This window comes from Elgaria multicarinata, chromosome 9 (assembly GCF_023053635.1).
Source record: "Elgaria multicarinata webbii isolate HBS135686 ecotype San Diego chromosome 9, rElgMul1.1.pri, whole genome shotgun sequence".
Lineage (NCBI taxonomy): Eukaryota > Metazoa > Chordata > Lepidosauria > Squamata > Anguidae > Elgaria > Elgaria multicarinata.
Window position 1 is genome coordinate 18,308,509 of NC_086179.1, and position 18,364 is coordinate 18,326,872.

Below are 18,364 nucleotides of genomic sequence, written 5' to 3' on the forward strand. Positions count from 1 at the left end.
AAAGCATGGACAAAACATGAGAAGAGGCCTACTGTTGCACTCTCCTTAGATTACTTCTCCTGATGGGAGGAAAGCGGACCATTACTGCTATCTTTGGCCTGTTTGGAATGCACATCACATCTGTCTCCTAAATCAGAATCTGTAGGCAGTGCTCTGCAGTGGAATGTGTTTATCTCCCACTTTTCCACGTGGAAGGAGTTCCAAGGTAGCTTTCTGGGATCCATTTCCTTGTTAGGAGAGGGTACCGGAAGCTTAAGATGTTTTTTTTTTAAAGGCTCTGTGCCATAAGCCTTTAGTATACTCTCCAAATGAGGAAACGGATGCTGTAAATTTGCCCCCTGGACCTTCCTTCCATTTGGGAAAGTGGGAGATCCAGAACACCATGCTAAGTAGGAGACGCAGTAAATTGTTCAGGTCTCCTACTCAGACTAATTTCCTTAGCAGCTAGGCTAGAAACAAAGAGACAGACCACCAAAAATTAGGAGCAGCTATTCACATGATAGAGTCTTACTTGTTCTGGGCATTGACTTCGGGCTTCTCTATCATTTGCCCTGGTATGTCATCACCTTCCTTTTGCCGCAGTCTTTCCTGCCGGGCTCGCCTGCGGCGTTCTCTGGCGGCTTCTTCCTCGTCATCGTCATTTCTTTGATAGGCTAATCTGAAAAACAACATCAACACCATTTTAGAGAGGCTAGACACTCTATTCAGAGTGTTACATGAAATCTAGGAGCTGTCTTCACGGCGCCGGGTTGCCACCGCCTCCCTCTTCAATCCCACGCTTTCCCTCTCCCGGGACGACATTGGGTAATCCCAATGCCGAGGAGGGAGTGCAGGGTTTCTGGGTGGCCATCTGGGTCTCAGAGCCACCCCCACCCTCTTCCTGGTGGAAGGAGACCAATCACTGGACACCTTCCACCAATCTCTTGAGCCCAGATTGGCTGTGGAGTGACATTACATGGCGGAAGTACCATGTTGACATCACACCATTGGAAAAGTCAAGGTAAATCACCGACTTTTTCAAAATGTAGCATCGCAGGTAAGCCCCACGCTGGCTGCGAACCTGTGCCTGCGTTGTCTAACTGACGCGGAGCAGATCCACAACCATCACAGCTCTTGCCCCGTGTATAGACAGCCCTCTAAAGTGATTATGAGACTGAAAAGCTCTTTGTTGTAGTTCATGCAGTGGGCATTCATGTCGGACCATTTAGAGGTTCAAAGTTTGTTTATTTGTATAATATCAATTTACATTGCTCTTTTATATATATATGCCCACTCCACAAGTCTCTGAACCCTATGATCATACAATCTCACATTTTTCAATGTTGCAGGTCTACAATAGGAGAGACAGGAAGGGGAATGAGAGGGGGAAGAGGCAAGGGTAGCAAGAGGTGAACATCAGCAGTTGCATGCAGTTAACATGCTTAGGGATTGTTTCTGTTGGGCTGAGAATTAAAGGGTTAAGACAGAGGCTTCATGGGAAGAGAGGTGGTACCACAGAGGTGTTCTGGGAGGGATGTCCAGGTGTAAGAGGCAGCAAGGGCCTTATCGCTTCCAAAAAGCTCAAGAGCAGCTGTTTTCTGTTGGCTTCTTGCAAAATATCTTTTCAAACTACGAATGGAAAAATGCCATGTCATGTTGGAAGCAGCCCTTTGGAGGAGGAGAGTGGAGGAGGAGAACGGAAACACACAAAGGGAGAAAGGAAGAAGAACTGAATCAGCAGAGTTTTCACACCCTGGCCTTATGAGTTCCAAAGGAAATTTAAAGGCCCATATGGCTGTTGGGTAAGACTCCGCTAACCTGCCGGAGCCGGAGTGGAAGGTTTGCTCCCATCCCGCCTTCCTTGGTTTTGGCAGAGCTCAAGCTTTTGTTGTGGTTTTTCTCTGTTCCACCACAACCATTTCTGTAGCTTTTATGCTTGCTGGTGAAGGAAGGAAGGAGATGCGTCAGGAGGGAAGCCCCTCACTGGGAGCCAAGTTCAAAGCAGAGAAGCGGGGTGGACTGTGAACCTTTAGCCTGAATGAGCAGAATCTGGTACAGAAAGCAAGTTAGGGCCAAAGCAGATGTTATGATAAACACGCACCTACTGCCAAAAGCAGCAGCTGTGTGTCTAGCCCCGCTCCCCCAGATCCACCCACCCCAGTGTCTAATACAACTTACATAAGTCCTGGCATCACAACATTCTGCATTTCTCTGCCCCTGGCTGCTGCAGGCATGGTGCCAGTGGTGGACATATGAAACATTGTAACATTTGGAACAAGGGCAAAGCTGTACTAAGCATTTTTGGGAAGGGAGGTAGGAATTAGACGCGCAGCTGCCATTTTCTGTGGCAGCCATTTGTTTCTTGTCAGTTCTACTGAAGAAAGGCAGAATATAAATGTAATCAATCCACCCATAAAAAGGAGTGTTTTAATTTGGTAGGAACACAGGAAAGGCACAGGAACCTAGGAAGCTGCATTATACTGAGTCAGACCATTGGTCCATCTTGCCCAGTATTGATTGGCAGATGCTCTCCAGGGTTTCAAGCGTGAGTTTTTCCTGACCTACATGGAGATGTCGTAGATCAAACCTGGGACCTTCTGCAGGCAAAGCCTGTGCTCTACTACTGAGCTATGCCCACCACCACCACTTCATAGTTTATGTGACATGGGTTTTACACTGATGTTTGCCCCAGTGAATGCATAATGTATGAAGGGAAGGTCCGGAAACTTCAACTGGTGCAAAACAGGGCAGCAAGGTTATTAACAGGGACTGGCCGGCGAGATCACATTACGCCAGTCCTTTTACAACTTCACTGGCTGCCAGTCCAGGTCCGGGCCCAATTCAAAGTGCTGGTATTAACATTTAAAGCCCTAAACGGTTTGGGGCCAGGTTATCTGAAGGAACGCCTCCTCCCATATGTACCTACCCGGACCTTAAGATCATCTACAGGGGGCCTTCTCCATGAGCCCCTGCCAAAGGAAGTGAGGCAGGTGGCTACTAGGAGGAGGGCTTTCTCCGCTGTGGCACCCCGGTTGTGGAACGAGCTCCCCAGAGAGGTCCGCTTGGCGCCTACACTGTACTGCTTTCGTCGCCAGCTGAAGACCTTTTTATTCACTCAGTATTTTAACACTTAATTTTAACTTAAATTTAAATTTTACTGTTTTAACTCTGTATTTTAATTCTATATCAACTTTGCTGTGTGGTTTTATCCTGGTTGCGCTTTTTATACTGTATTTCGTAATTGTGTTTTAAACTGTTGGGTGTTTTACTGTGGTTTTAATTTTTGTGAACCGCCCAGAGAGCTTCGGCTATTGGGCGGTATAAAAATGTAATAAATAAATAAATAAATAAATAAATAAGATGCACCAAGCAGCTGGAGCCAATTAGGTCTCTGCAAAGCACATTGCAGATATGTCCCTGCCTTTATATGTATATCACACCAGCACAACACCAGTACAGCCAGGGCAGTGATGCAGCCCTAAGCAGAACCCACTTGGAAAGCTAGGAGGTGCCTTATTAAGTCACGCCACTTGTCTACAAGACTCAGTACAGGGCAATCCGTAGATGGCCAACTTGCCACACTGTGATGCAAATGGAATGGATGGCAAGAGGGATGGAGGCCTGGTTGTGTAAGGTGACCATCTGGAAAGGAGGACAGGGCTCCTGTATCTTTCACAGTTGTATAGATAAGGGTCCTTTGTATGCATGCAGCTGCTGGTGAAATTCCCTCCTCATCACAACAGTTAAAGCTGCCAGAGCCCTGCCCTCTTTTATATCTGATCACTCTGGGCAGGGCTCCTGCAGCTTTCACTGTTGAGATGAAGAGGGAATTTCACCAGGTGCCGCATGCATACAAACGACACTTGCTGAAATTCCCTTTTCTATACAACTGTTAAAGATACAGGGGCCCAGTCCTCCTTTTCTTATGGTCACCCTTTGGTTGTGGCTTCAAGCCATTCTTGCCTGCTTCCCCTGCACTGCACTGCTAGTTGTTTCTGACCTTCCTGCATTGAGCAGGGGGTTGGACTCGATGGCCTTGTAGGCCCCTTCCAACTCTGCTCTTCTATGATTCTGTGATTCTACAGGGAAGATACAAAATAAGCACACCACCCAACGCACCGGAGGCTGTACGCCAGCTCGCACGGCAATTTCTCATACTTTGGGCCTGACCCACCAAAACGATGGGACGCTACAAAACACTGGCCTGACTTGGCAACAACTCCACAAGGTTTCTGGTTACAGAAGTCTCCCCTAGCCTGGCTGCCTGGGATTTTGCATCTCAAGTGTTTTTCTCAGCCATTCTTCCATGGGGGTGGGGTGGGGTGTTTCCTCTGTTCACAGAAAAGATAGCTGCAGACTTGACCCACTCTAAAGGGCCATGGACAAACAGTCACACAGAAGGGCAAACGTTCCCTTGCATGGATCTCAAATCGTCAGTGCCCTTTCCCCACGCCACATTTTGCTCCATCCACACTGCACCCACCTTGTCTCGATTTGTAGCATGTCTCTGCATAAGCCTCTTCCCTGAATAAGCACCTGCCCTCTGTCAGCTGTTTGCCAACGCTGGGGGAACAGCTCCATCGCAACCACCTCCTCCACGCTCTCAAACACCTGATCTGCCCTATTAAATATTCAACTGAAAGGAAGATGTTGTAGGAGAGGAACGCCCATCTCCCTTTCCTTCACCAGCATTTTCATCTCAGCACTTTACTGTTGGTGGGGAACGGGCAGTGCGCTGGCTCCTTAGAGAGTCAGAATTGGAAGGAATCTAAAAATCCCTATTGTCCAGCCTGCTACATAGATCCATACAAGCCACTAGTTCACAGACTTCTTTATCTGGCTGCCCCAGATAACCGGTTTCAGCCCAACAGTCTTCCATGACTTGCCACCACCCACATGGATACTCAACCACTGATCAACCACACGATCGCGCACCCACATGTGCCAAATACAAACAGAAGGTGAACTGCCTAATAGTTTAGAGAGAGAGAGAGAGCTGTAAGCCAGGACAAAGTCTCCAGGTCAAAACTCCCATCAGCTATGCAATGGCGGCTTAGGTAAGTCTGCAATATGGAAGCAATAATACCGGCCTATTAGACAAATTAATGGAGCCATGAATGACGAAACTGAAGCTCCTTGCTCGAGAGATGAATGTCCCTAAATTCTAGTTGCTTGGGGGATCAACAGCAGGAGAGAGCTATTGGCTTCACATCCTGCCTGTGGGCTTCCCAGAAGCATCTGGAGGGCCACAGTGGGAAAAAGGATATTGGACTGGGTGGAACTTCGCTGTGATCCAGGAAAGCTTTTCTTGGGGCTTTTGTAAGAATTACTGAGCTGATTTCTGCGGAGCACTTTGCGCACTTGAAATGTGCTATATAAACGCTAAGTATTATTTATTGAGCAACGAAATAGCTCCAGATAACTGGTGCCGCATGCAAGATGAGCAACATGCTACTGTGGAAGGCAAAATTCCCTCCACTCCAAAATCCCAATCTAGTCTCAGCAGAGGGTGTTGGGGTTTTTTAAATCCATCCTAGCCATTAATGTGCTGGCCTCTTTTATGACCATTAGCTCAGATGAACCTCACATCACCAACTCTGTGCTTGTGATGCAGCAAGGCCATTCATTCTCATTTGCACTAAGCATTCAGCTACATCAAATTGGAAAGCTAATCCAACACTAAGACACACACACCAGTACAGAATTTGGCAGTGTTGTCCTGATTACAATGCAGCTATGTACATTTTTTTCTGACATTACAAGGCCTTGCTTGGCTTGAGGGGCCGTGAAATAACTGTGAGATTCCACCCGTTTAGGGGAGAGGAAGGGGGAGGGGATACATCCTCCTTGCAGTAAAAGCAAATTCCAAATAAATTGGTCCCTGGAGGCACATCTACAAATTAACTCAATTTCATACCACTTTATGGCTTCCTCCAAAGAATGCTGGGAATTGTAGTTTAGCGAGGGTGCTGAGAATTCTCTGTTAAAGATCCCTAGCCCAACTCATAGGACTACACAGTGCCCAGGGCTTATTCAGGAGATGCTGAACCAGTTAAGTCTACGGGCTAGATATATCTCAAATGTGAAGAAAACTCCAACGGTCAACACCTTCAAGAAGAAAATCAGTGAGTCATTTGCACAGTGATACTCTTGGTTTTTTTTAAAAGCACTTAAGTCTGAGCTTTGCATCACCGCCTTGCTGGGTACAAAGGTAGAGCAATCCAAATATGGAGCCCATATTTTTATTTTTATTTTAAAGGTAGAAAAATGGATCCTATGTTTCACAACATGAAATGTGAGGGGATTCCCAAACTGCATGTCAAGCGACTCCATAAATCGCCTTTTGCATATTATCCCAGGATGAGTTGCAGGAAAGACCGCCTGTAAAGAGCAAAAATAAAACCTTCAGCTACTGAAATAATGTTGAATTCGCCTCCAACACAAAGATAAAAGGACTTTCTGGAAGCATCCCAACGCGGAGGCTAGTAATTAACTCAATATGCGGCATCAATAATGGTTTGCTGTTTCTCTTCATATACAATGGGTTTGAGACGCAGGGCTGGTTCTCATACGCACTCTGGGTTCGGAAGCCATTTTCGTGTGGGGGGAGGGTTGCCCAAAACCACACAGAGTAGATGCACAACTGAAGCAAGATATCATACGTTGGCATTTGCAGTGTCGTTCTCTTGCCCATCGTATAATTCATAGAATCATAGAATAGTGGAGTTGGAAGGGGACTATAAGGCCATCGAATCCAACCCCCTGCTCATTGCGGGAATCCACCTTAAAACCTACCTGGCAGATGGTTGTCCAGCTGCCTCTTGAAGGCCTCTAGTATGGGAGAGGCCACGACCTCCCTAGGTAATTGGTTCCATTGTTGAACTGCTCTGACAGTGAGGAATTTTTTCCTGATGTCCAGCCAGAATCTGGCTTCCTGTCACTCAATCTTCTCTTCTCCAGACTAAACATGGCCAGTTCTTTCAGTCTCTCCTCATAGGGCTTTGTTTCCAGACCTCTGATCACCCCCAGTGCCCTCCTCTGAACACGCTCCAGCTTGTCCACATCCTTCTTGAAGTGAGGAGCCCAGAACTGGATGCAATACTCAAGATGAGGCCTAAGCAGTGCTGAATAGAGGGGAACCAGTACCTCACGTGACTTGGAAGCTATACTTCTATTAATGCAACCCAAAATAGCATTTACCTTTTTTTGCAGCTACATCACACTGTTGATCTACAACAATTTCAAGATCCTTTGTAGTATTGCTGAGCCAAGTATCCCCCATCTTGTAACTGTGCATTTGGTTTCTTTTTCCTTTGTGTAGTAATTACCCAACTAAAATTTATTTGAGCAAGATAACAGCTCCTATAGATAATTGGCTTACTGGGTTCAAATTGAAATGGACTGGATCCAGACAAAATCGTAATCAAGTTAGTCATGACAGTCCCTTTGATTTCAACTCTAAGCATGACTAATTCTGAATCCAACCCAAAATGTCTTAGATACATTGGATAGGAACTTACAGTTCAGTAATCTAACCGGCCGCATCTCTCCAGGGTTTCATCATGTCCTACCTGATCCTCTTAATTTTTTATTCTTTGCTACTGAGTTGTTAACGCCATAAAGCACTGCACTTCTATGTGGACTAGCAGCAATCGGCACAGCACTGGGGGGTGGGGGAGAAATCCTCTTTCTGGGAAATTCCCCAAATTGACCATTGCCTTCAGAGTTTGATAGCTGAGTTTTAAGACCCAAGCATTTTGTGTGTTCTTTGGGAGGTTTGGCTTTGGTGAATTGCCCTGAGGACAGGTTTGGCAAGAAGCTGGCCTAGCCATTTAACCAATAAAGCCATGTTGATCCAATAGAACTACTTTGATCCAATGTGGTGTAGCAGTTAGAGTCGGGAGATCCAGGTTCTAGTCCCCATTCAGCCATGGAAGCTCACTGGTTGACTTCGGGCCAGTCACTGACTGTCAGCCCAACCTACCTCACAGGATTATTGTTGTAAGGATAAAAAAAATTAAAATAAAAACAAGGAGGGGGAGGAGAGGAACGGGGCCATTCCTCCCCCTCCTTTTTTAAAAAAATTCTTAACTGTATTGCGCAGCTGCACAGATACAGATAATATTTTTTTAAAAAAAGGGGGATGGTACGAGGCAGCCAGAGGAGGATGCGAGGAGAGGGATGCTGGGCGAACCACTTCTCCTCCCTATGACTGCCTGTTACTCTCCCTTTTTTTAAAAAAATATTATCTGTATCTGCCCAGCTGCGCAGATACAGATAAGATTTTTTTTTTAAAAAAGGAGGGGGAGGAATGGCCCCATTCCTTTCCTCCCCCTCCTTGTTTTTATTCTTAAAATTTTTACAGAGGTGTGGCCTTCTCTGTCCAGCTCATTGCATCCAATCAGGGGGCACCATGGGCAGTGACAAGCCTGCACTGCCAAAAAAATCTAAGTGCCTGACTTTTTTTCAGGGGAGTTTCCAGGGTTTGCCCCCCGATGGCTTCGCAATGGCGGCTGCGTCATGTAGATGACGTGCCGCTACAGCGAAGCCACCCCGGGGCAAACCCTTTGTGTAGACCAGCCCCAGGTGCCTTCATCTTCCCCTACTGACTTTACAAAGTCCCACCAGCTGACTGAGTATTTCAGGCCATTTTATCCTTCCTTTATCTTCTTTTGCTCTTCCTTTGGCTGCTCATGAAAATACTGTCTCCTCTGAGTTTTCCTTTCCCGCCATTAGAAGAAATGGGAGGAAGCAGCCTTAGCAAAGAAAGCAGTTGCAGATTTGTTTGTTTTTTGACAAAATTTAATTTGTTTTTAATGCATACATTTCAAGCCAACCATGTGAGCAAACAGGAAAGATGTTACATCCAAGAAATGCAAAAGGGCTGATAAAAACAGCTGTGCTTTCCAACCCAGAAATCTGCCCCTGACCCTTTTAACCTCTCTTCTTCTGCTACTTTTCATCCTGGTTTCCTATTTTGAAGCAATTTCTGTGCACAACACAATTTATGAAACAGCCAAACTAGAGTAAAGACAGCTTTGTCAGAATATATATGATGGAGAATGAAATATAAGCTGCTTTATCTTTAGTAGTAGACTCTGACAGTATAGATAGGTTAAACAGCTGGAAGGGTCAGTATTGAAAAAGCTGATTTTTATCGTGGGGTAGGGCAGGGGGATATTGCCATTTTCAAAATTATCAAAGACAAGTGAGGGTAGTTTTTTTCCTAAATGATTGACCTGAATTTTGATCCATTAATTATATCATCTGTAAAATAAGCTTTGGTTAAATTACCCATATCAAATGTACTGGCAACATCAAAAGTTGCTTTAGCCAGGCATTGTAAATCTTCCAGTATCTTAACACTGTTTGAGTGGTTGAATAGAGTGCTGGAAATTGCAGGCTATGGCAAACTAATAGAAAAAACATATAGAAAAGTCATTTTGTTTGTCTCATACGGAATGCAAAATAAATCATGGCTCTTGATTCATTACTGTATTCATAAATTTCATACTAGATTGGAAATACAGTTATATTCTGACAGAAGAAGGTACATTCCCATCGTGATTGCTTAGCAACCACAGAATAGACTTCCTAACCATTTCCAGGTCAACTGGGAAGTGCTTTACAAGCAAAATTTGGCCAATGAGCTGCTAGGAAGTGCTTCCTTCGCCTCTTTCCTAACTGGCAGACTAAATATTGCTAACAACCAGAAAGCAATTGATATGAAAGAAGGAGACATATACTGAACAAGGTCAACTGCGAAATATCACATTAATTGAAGTAAACTGTGCTGGTTTGGGGGCAGGGGAGACTTAGCTTCACAAATATGTGCATTGCTGCAACGTGTGGGGAACGCAGCTAACAAGAATCAGATGTTTCACATTCCTGCCTCACCAACATCTCTGTCTATATGGATGGATACCATGTGCAGGGATTTTTCTTCAAAGTGGAGATGAAGCATACAGCAGACTCTGGTCATTTACTGTAACCACACAGGTAACCAGAAGCCATTCCACCACCACTCCGACCCGCCAAATAGCCAAGGAGTTAGAAACCAAAGCCCTAACAGGATTAGAGACAGAAAAATCCCACACAGCACCATGAAAGCAAATCCTGACACATTCCTTATTTTCATGCAAGCTCTTAACAACAAAATCCTTCCTACAGAAGGATTTCATAATACAGATTCCAAAGAACATCTGCAACTCTATTTGCAGCATACTTTCGCCAGGTACTTCTTTTATAACCTACAACTATTCTGTTCCACTTCCTCTGTAGCAAAGGAAACAAAATTATGGGTTGCTATTAGGCCAGAAGTGACTCCCTGTCTCTCAGGGCCTTGCTAGACGAGGCCTTAGTGCGCTTTCAGGCCCGGTTTCCCTGCTGTGCATCCACATGACGCACAGGGGAATCCGGGCCCAGGCCGCGCTGAAGCCTCCCCTAACGCGCCATAAGCGAAGTCGCTTATCCGCAGCCCCGGCCTGAGGCCGGGGCTGCGGAATGTCTAGCAAGGTCCGTGGCTTTTTGAGGCTACTCGCTTACTCGCGAGTAGCCAGGAAAAGCCACGGACTGGGCACAGCGCTCAGCGCTGTGCCCATCGGGCCGGGGGATCCCAGGGGGGGAGATAGGGGGGAAGGTCGGACTGGCAGGAGGGGGGGGGGAAGCCGGACATTGGGGATGGGATGGGGCCGAGGGACAGACAACCGGGGATGGGATGGGGGGAGGGACGGACAACCGGGGATGGGATGGGGCCGAGGGAAAGACAACCAGGGATGGGATGGGGGGAGGGACGGACAACCGGGGATGGCATGGGGGCGAGGGACAGATAATTTTAGGGGGGAAAAACCCACTTACCTTCTCCGGAGTCTTCGGGGCGCACGTGGCCCCTTTAACAACAAAAAAAAAAAGGCTGATGCTGCAGGGCTTCCATAGTCCCTGCGCGTCGGCCGTCTAGGAGGCGGGGCGGTGCGCGCAAAAGTTAGCGCGCCGTCGCCCCACCTCCCTGCCGGCTTATCCGGCTGGGTCTAGCAAGGCCCGCAGCCTCAGTTCCCTTGCCTATAAAACCAAAAATACTGGCCTACCTCACAATACCACCGTGGCAATGAATAAACACACATTATGCCTTTTCTGGACGAGTGCCTTGCCTTGAAATGCATGTCAGAGAGGTGGGTTTGAAGTCAACATTTCAAAATAACTGCAGTCATACAATATAATGTTGGTATACACAGGTGTTTACTTTAAGGCAGTGAAGGCTGGTGGCTCTGATGTCAGTGGGGCAGTGAATCCGCTCCGGGTTTCAGTCAGAACCAGTCAGATAGGTCCTTTAGAGTTCTGACTGAAACCCAGAACAGATTCACCACTCCACTGATTATTGAGGCCACAAGCCCCCACTGCTTGAAGACCCTGTTTGCTTGGTTATAAGGCACAGCCCAACAGCTTGTTTACTAGAGAGCCACTTTGCAGGGGCAATGGGGATGATAATCCACAGTATTTCTCCTATTTCCAAGAGAGGACTGCCAGTAAGCCCTGTTGTTGTTGGTATTATTTATTGCATTTATATCCTGTCTTTTTTCCTCCAAGGCAGCGTACATAATCCTCTCCATTTTATCCTCACAACAACCACCCTGGGAGTTAGATTGGGCTGAAAGTCTGTGACTGGCCCAAAGTCACCCATTGGGTTTCCATGGCCGAGTCGGGACTAGAACCCCGATCTTTGACTCCCAGTCCAACACTTTAGCCACTACACCAAACTGGCTCTCCAATAGCCACCATACACACGTACACCGTCTCTCTTGCTTCTGCACTTGCAACTGGGAAGCCAGATTTTATTCTTAAAAGAGATCGCCACCACCTCACTTCCTTGGTTCCAGTGTATTTGTGTTTTACTCCTGAAGAGATCAGCTTTGTTCTCATTCCCTAGCTGTCAAAAATATGCTAGAGAAATGTAGGCTTATTCACTGTTCTTTCCTAGTGATAACTCTAAGGTGGTGTGGAGTTTTGGTTTTGACTTTAATTTGAAACCAGGCTTGTCTATAGAATGATTCTTGCTGTAGTGTGACCCTGAAGGGAAAATAAAAGGATCCTGAGGCATATCTTTATTATTCCCTGCAGTTTGGCAAAGAAAAAACACCCTTAAGCACAGCCCTTCAAAAAAAGAAAAAGAAAACATTATTTATTTATTATTTATTTATTTATCATATTTATACCCCGCTCCTCAGCCAAAAAAGGCTCTCAGAGCGGCTTACACTTAGCAAAAAAGACATAACACTCCAGTCTCTTTTGGGGCGTTATCAGACAAGTGTTTTATCGCATGCTCATTACTGCCCACTCACGGTTTTTCGCGCGTCCTTTTGATGACTACGACAACGCCTGCCCTCTTTTGTATCTGGTCAAGAGGGCAGGGCTCCTGCAACTTTAACTGTTGTAATGAAGAGGGCATTTCACCAGGTGCAGCATGCATACAAATGACACCGGCTGAAATTCCCTTTTCTATACAACTGTTAAAATTACAGGAGCCCTGTCCTCCTTTCCATCTGGTCACCCTGGGCCCGCCAAGGATAGTGGCAGGAAAGAGAAGGAATGAACAAGAAGGGAATGATAGAGTGGGTAGCAATTTGTCAAGGGTCGAAGAAAGGAGATGAGGGGTCTTGATGGAGTTGTCAAGGGGAGAGGAATCAGAGACAAATATGCCCAGGTCTGGCTTTGAATCATCTCCTTACAAAGGGAAGTTCGCTGCCAAGATAGTTCACATTTCTAGTACTGTGAAACTGCAGCAATTACACATAAGAGGCTGCAAGCCTGAACACACAGCACAAATGATATATTTTATGGTTATTAGCCTACAGGCAGTTTGGCTACAGTAAGCCAAGCACAAACCAAGGTTCACATGAATGATGATTTCAGGAACCCAGCTTGAAAAACAGACCTTCCCACTCATTGGCCTCATCCACACCAGCCATTTATTCCAAAATAGTATTGAGGTCGCCCCTACCGCACCACGTGACGCACACCTGATCCCACGGTGATCTAGGGACGACCCCTCAGTTTTCCCGGGATATCGATGGCAGCTTTTGTCCTGTTTCCCCCACCCCCGCACCCACTCTCACAAAAATCCCGACGTACACAGCTGGTGTGCCCTCCCCCTCGCAAAGCTGTTGCTGTTCCTCGCGAGTAGCGGGACACAGTGAACAGGCAACCAGCTGTGCGGAGCGAGCACATGGGTATGGGGGGTGAGGGGGAGAGCATTGTTGACACGTTCTGGATGGGTCTCGGGGTCTTTAAGAGCTCTGTGCGTGCGTGTGTGTTTTTAAAAAACTCATCTTCATGCAGGAACGCATGTCTGCTCTTGCACAAGACTCAGGAGTCGTAAAAAAAAAAGAAAATTCACCCTGGAATGGCTCTCCTTAAATTGCGGGCAAACTCGCTGGTGTGTGCTCCATGAGGGACAATCACTAAGGCAGAAAACTTCATCATCAACCCCCACCCCCCTCTCAAAAGGGCTCTAGGTGTAGATGAGTCCTTATTTGTTTTGTTTTATTTATTGCATTTATATCCTGCCATTTTTCCTCCAAGGAACCCAATATGGCATACATAATCCTCTTCCTCTCCATGTTATCCTCACAACAACAACCCTGTGAGGTAGGTTGGGCTGAGAGTCTGTGACTGGGCCAAAGTCACTCAGTGAGCTTCCATGGCCAAGTGGGGACTAGAACTCGGATCTCCCGACTCCCACTCCAACACTCTAGCCACTTTGGAATAAAGTTTACTATACACCTATATATATTATGTTTATATTCCACCACCACCACCACCCTCCACAAAAAACTTTTCAGACAGTTAAAGGATGTACTTCAGGAAAAGTGCAAAGTTCAGACTCTGCAGTCAACTCAAAATTTAATCAGCGCTTCCATCAAATCTAATTTGAAATGGCACACCGGGTTCTCTCGTGCAGGTTTTCTTCTGTTCATCTTTGCCTCTAGGTAAGCATTGCAAGAATGCCAAAAATTGTGCCAAAGACAACAAGAGGAAGAATGTTTAGCTTATGGCAGTGCTAGACTTAAAAGGTGTTGGTGTCGTTCAAAGAGCTTCTCTTTCACTAGCTACTGAATAAACACACACAACATACCATGGAAGATAGTGGTGCACTGCACCAAAATTTTAGCACAAGGCTGTCGTAAAAAGAACAAGGTCGTAACCCCCTGTCTTGAGTGCATCTGACTTGCAAATAGGTCACTTTGATCTATCGTCTAAGCCTGGATTCTGATTAGTCGGCCTCACCCCAACTTTATGGTGTGTCCGCTCATGGATTTTTAATAGGCTTTGCAGAACTTCGGGTGACAGATCAAAGCAGACTACTTCACAAGGTTTCAACTCTTGGCATACTAAAAGCAGTGCTGCACAGATCTGATCCACGTTCTCGTAAATGGGGGGCTGTTTATATGGCTTATTTGCCCATGGTGGCTGTGTGGTGCTGCTGTGCTGGTTATACGACACAGCCGTCGATTCGCAGGCACCAAGAGACTTTTACACGAAGCTGCGTACTAAAAAAGTCAGGGAATTACCCTGACTTTTTTCTTCAAAGCAAAGTCACCACGGCCCTTCTGTCAGGTGACTTCACTCTGGCGTCAAGCCGGGGGCATTCCAGGGTGGATGGCAACTCCTTTTTGGTCGCCAGAAGCTGGGCAGAGGGCTCGCCACCAGCCCGCAGCAGCAAAACCGCGGAATTTAGCGGCAAAGCAGAGGCAACACGATGCCGTGAAGGCACACCCAGGACTTGCAGGAGGAGCCTAGTTCAGCAAAGTCCACAAGCTATAAAGCTTCTACTAGGTCAAGGATGTGGAAATAGGGGTCTCGGGGACAAATACAGCCCTCCTGGGATCCCAATGTGCCCCTCCGGGATTCCTCAGATAGGCAGGCCTCCTTCTATCCCTTCCCCCCCACCCACTAATCATTTGATGGTTTCCAATCTTTTTAAAAAGTAGAAATGCCTCTCTTAAGGCTTAATTACTGGTGATAAGAGCTTTCAGCTAAAATATGCTAGTATTTATTTATTTATTGGCATTTCTTGTATTTTTGACTCCACCCTTTTTTGCCTTTGGCCTGTCCCTTTGCATTCAGCCCCACCTATCCCTGGAACACGGCCCCCGAGTGATTCTCCAAAATGGAAACCAGTCCTCAAGCTGAAAGAGCTCCCCCACTCCTGTGCTAGGGTAACATAACTCTGGGGATCCAGCAGACAAGTCAGAATCCGGACCGAAATGCTAGATGCTAACTGGGGCTGGAGCATTTTCTGAGAGAATGTAAGACCTGCTACGTCTCCACAAGGAAATCCCCTAATTCCTCCCTGCTCTGCTAGTTTTTAAAGGCGAAAGAATAAGCATGCAATTATGGACATTCCCCCTTTAAAATAGCAAAAGTAAATTCTAAGTTGCTAGTCCCCATGGTTCCAAAGAAAAGTTTTTTAAACTACAACAATGTCTCTTTAAAAACTTGGAAACCAAGCCAACTAGACATATTCTATAAGTCTCTGTTGATCCATCCCAAGGGCCAAAAAGGTCTCAGACTGGCCAGTACTCAAACAAATAGCAACCCAATTAGCAGCTAGCATTGAAGGAATGTGGCATCATCTCTTTATTAAAAGAGCTACTGGGGAAAGGGGAAATTCTCTGTCCTCTGCATTGTTCCACTTGGCGGTAAGAGCAATTGGCGTTCTGCAAAGCGTGCAGTGATTAAACACCCTCTTCCTGTGCTACTGATGGACATTTTCAAAACACCAAAACAAAAAACGAAACAAAAACCAGAATATATCTGTGTTATTTTCCACCACTTTTTAATGTTTTGCATTTTGTTCCCTTTTCGCTGTGACTTCCACCTGGAAACTTTCCCTCGCATTCCAGCCCTCTTCCAGTAGATAGCATTGAGGGGAAGGCGCAGGGGCGGGGGTTGGCCAGAGGAAGTTCAACCTACAGTGATCAGCAGAACACGGGGAAGAGGGGCTTTGGACCAACTTTACCCAACCCTTTAAAAGCAGAGCGGCTGATCTACTAAAAAGCAAAGAGGGAGGCGTCCAGACCTACTGCCCCCAGTCTTTAAAAAATAGAAAATCTGCCTTGAATTCCACACTCTATTTATAGCAAGAGATAAGATTTTTTGCATACTGATGCTAAGTATTAATTACAGCAAGGGTGTTGAACCTCTTTCAGCTTAAAAGCCTAATTTAATTTCTGAGTTCTCGGGGGCCATGTTCCAGTTGTAGGCAGGACGAAAGGCAAAAAGGGACAGGGACCAAAATACCAGAATATTCCAGTTTAAAGCTATTACTGCTAGTAACTGAGGGTGTTCCTAGACGAGGCCTTAGCGCGCCTTGAGAGCCGGTTTCCCTGCTGTGCTTCCACATGACGCACAGGGGAATCCGGCTACAGGCCGCACTGAAGCCTCCTCTAACGCGCCATAAGCGAAGTCGCTTATGGCGCGCCTTTTCCGCAGCTCCGGCCTGAGGCCGGGGCTGCGGAACGTCTAGAGACTTCCGTGGCTTTTTGCAGCTACTCGCTTACGCGAGTAGCCGCAAAAAGCCGCGGACTGGCCACAGCACTGAGCGCTGTGCCCATCGGGCCAGGAGGGAGGATCCCGGGGGAGACGACGGGGGCTGGCACAGGGCGACGACGGAGGAGGGTGGAGGGCGGCATGGGAGATGACGGGGGCTGGCACAGGGCGACGACGGAGGAGGGTGGAGGGCTGGCACAGGGGGCGAGGGAAAGGCAGCCAGGCACGGCACAGGGGGCGAGGGAAAAGCAGCCAGGCACACGGGGCTAGCACAGGGGCGAGGGAAAGGCAGCCGGGCACACGGGGCTGGCACAGGGGGCGAGGGAAAGGCAGCCGGGCACGGCACAGGGGGCGAGGGAAAAGCAGCCGGGCACACGGGGCTGGCACAGGGGGCGAGGGAAAGGCAGCCGGGCACGGCACAGGGGGCGAGGGAAAAGCAGCCGGGCACACGGGGCTGGCACAGGGGCGAGGGGAGGCCACGCATCGGTCACGGGGGGGAGGATGGGCGAGCGAGGGGGGAGGGGGTCATCAGGCATTGGGAGGGGGGAGATGGGGCGGGCAGGGGGCCTTAATTTTTTGTAAAAAAAACCCCTTACCTTGCCTTCGGCTTCGGGCCGCACGTGGCCCCTTTAACCAAAAAAAAAAAAAAGGCCGACGCTGCAGGGCTTGCGTCGTCCCTACGCGTCGGCCGTCTAGGAGGCTGGGCAGCGTGCTTTAAAGTTAGCGCGCCGTCGCCCCGCCTCCCTGCTGGCTTATCCCGGCAGGTCTAGCAAAGCCCTAAGCCTTAGAAGAGGCATTTCAGCTTTTAGAGTGGGGAAAGGAAGTGACACAATCTACACGGGGGATTTACTGCGATGTGACTGCTCCACACACTAGCGTGACACATGACGTTCACCATGGGTTTTCCTGTCATAGTGTGGTGTAGAGAGCCAGTGTGGTATAGTGGCTAAGGTGTTGGACTGGGAGTTGGGAGATCTGGGTAATGGTCCCCACTAGGCCATGGAAACCCACTGGGTGACTTTGGGCCAGTCACAGACTCTCAGCCGAACCTACTTCACAGGGTTGTTGTTGTGAGGATAACACAGAGAGGAGGAGGATTACGTATGCCGCCTTGGGTTCCTTGGAGGAAAAAAGGCGGGATATAAATGTAATAAATAAATAAAAGCCACATTTTTGGTAAGATGTGTTGAGATGGATTTTCCTTTTAACATGGCTTCCACACGATTCCGTTCAAGTGTGCCCTGTATCCCGAAACTAAATGTGCATTCGTGGGAGTGGCTAAGGATGTGTCTGTGCCCCAACACTGCTGTTTTGATGTTGCATCACCTAAAGTGAGCTGACTTTTTTAAATTATTTTTTCTGTCTTAGTCCTGCGCTCCTCCACATCTACAGACGTTCCATTCACAGGTTGTGTCCACTATAATTTCCTGAGAGTTCCTATCACTCCACCTAAAGTGACTCCCCCCCTCCCATGTCAAGGAGATCCAGGATGGAGTATTTTCCCAGAAACGATACAGCCCTTGCTTGCTGCATCTGCAGCCGCCATTACACAAACCTCCGAAGGGTAGATCTAGAACCTTCATAGAACCTGATCTTGGTCAGTGGAGGGTGGACTCACTGAGGAAGGGGTTAACTTCCACCCCTTCGCAGCTATGGAGTGCGGATGTGGGGAGGGGGGAGAATAAAAAGAAAAGGTTCGCCTCCAGCGAAGGGTGAACCCTTTGGAGGAGAGGGATATAGAACCATCTCCCTTCTCACAAGCCAGAGGAGAACTGAGGACTAAGATCCCTCTGACCACTTGCTTCTCTGGGTTGTGGCCACAGCAAGGAGAGGAATGGAG

General features: G+C 47.4%; 1 protein-coding gene across 8 annotated transcripts in view; it reads right to left on the reverse strand.

Annotated features, from left to right (window-relative positions):
• The window catches only part of CALD1 (caldesmon 1), a 240,770-nt gene that overhangs the window by 42,376 nt on the left and 180,030 nt on the right, over window positions 1–18,364 (reverse strand). For all 8 annotated transcript variants that reach the window (XM_063134845.1, XM_063134844.1, XM_063134843.1 and 5 more), the window contains one exon: window positions 512–658. In XM_063134845.1, coding sequence (XP_062990915.1) covers window positions 512–658 — 147 coding nt within the window. The remainder of the gene's footprint in view (window positions 1–511; window positions 659–18,364) is intronic.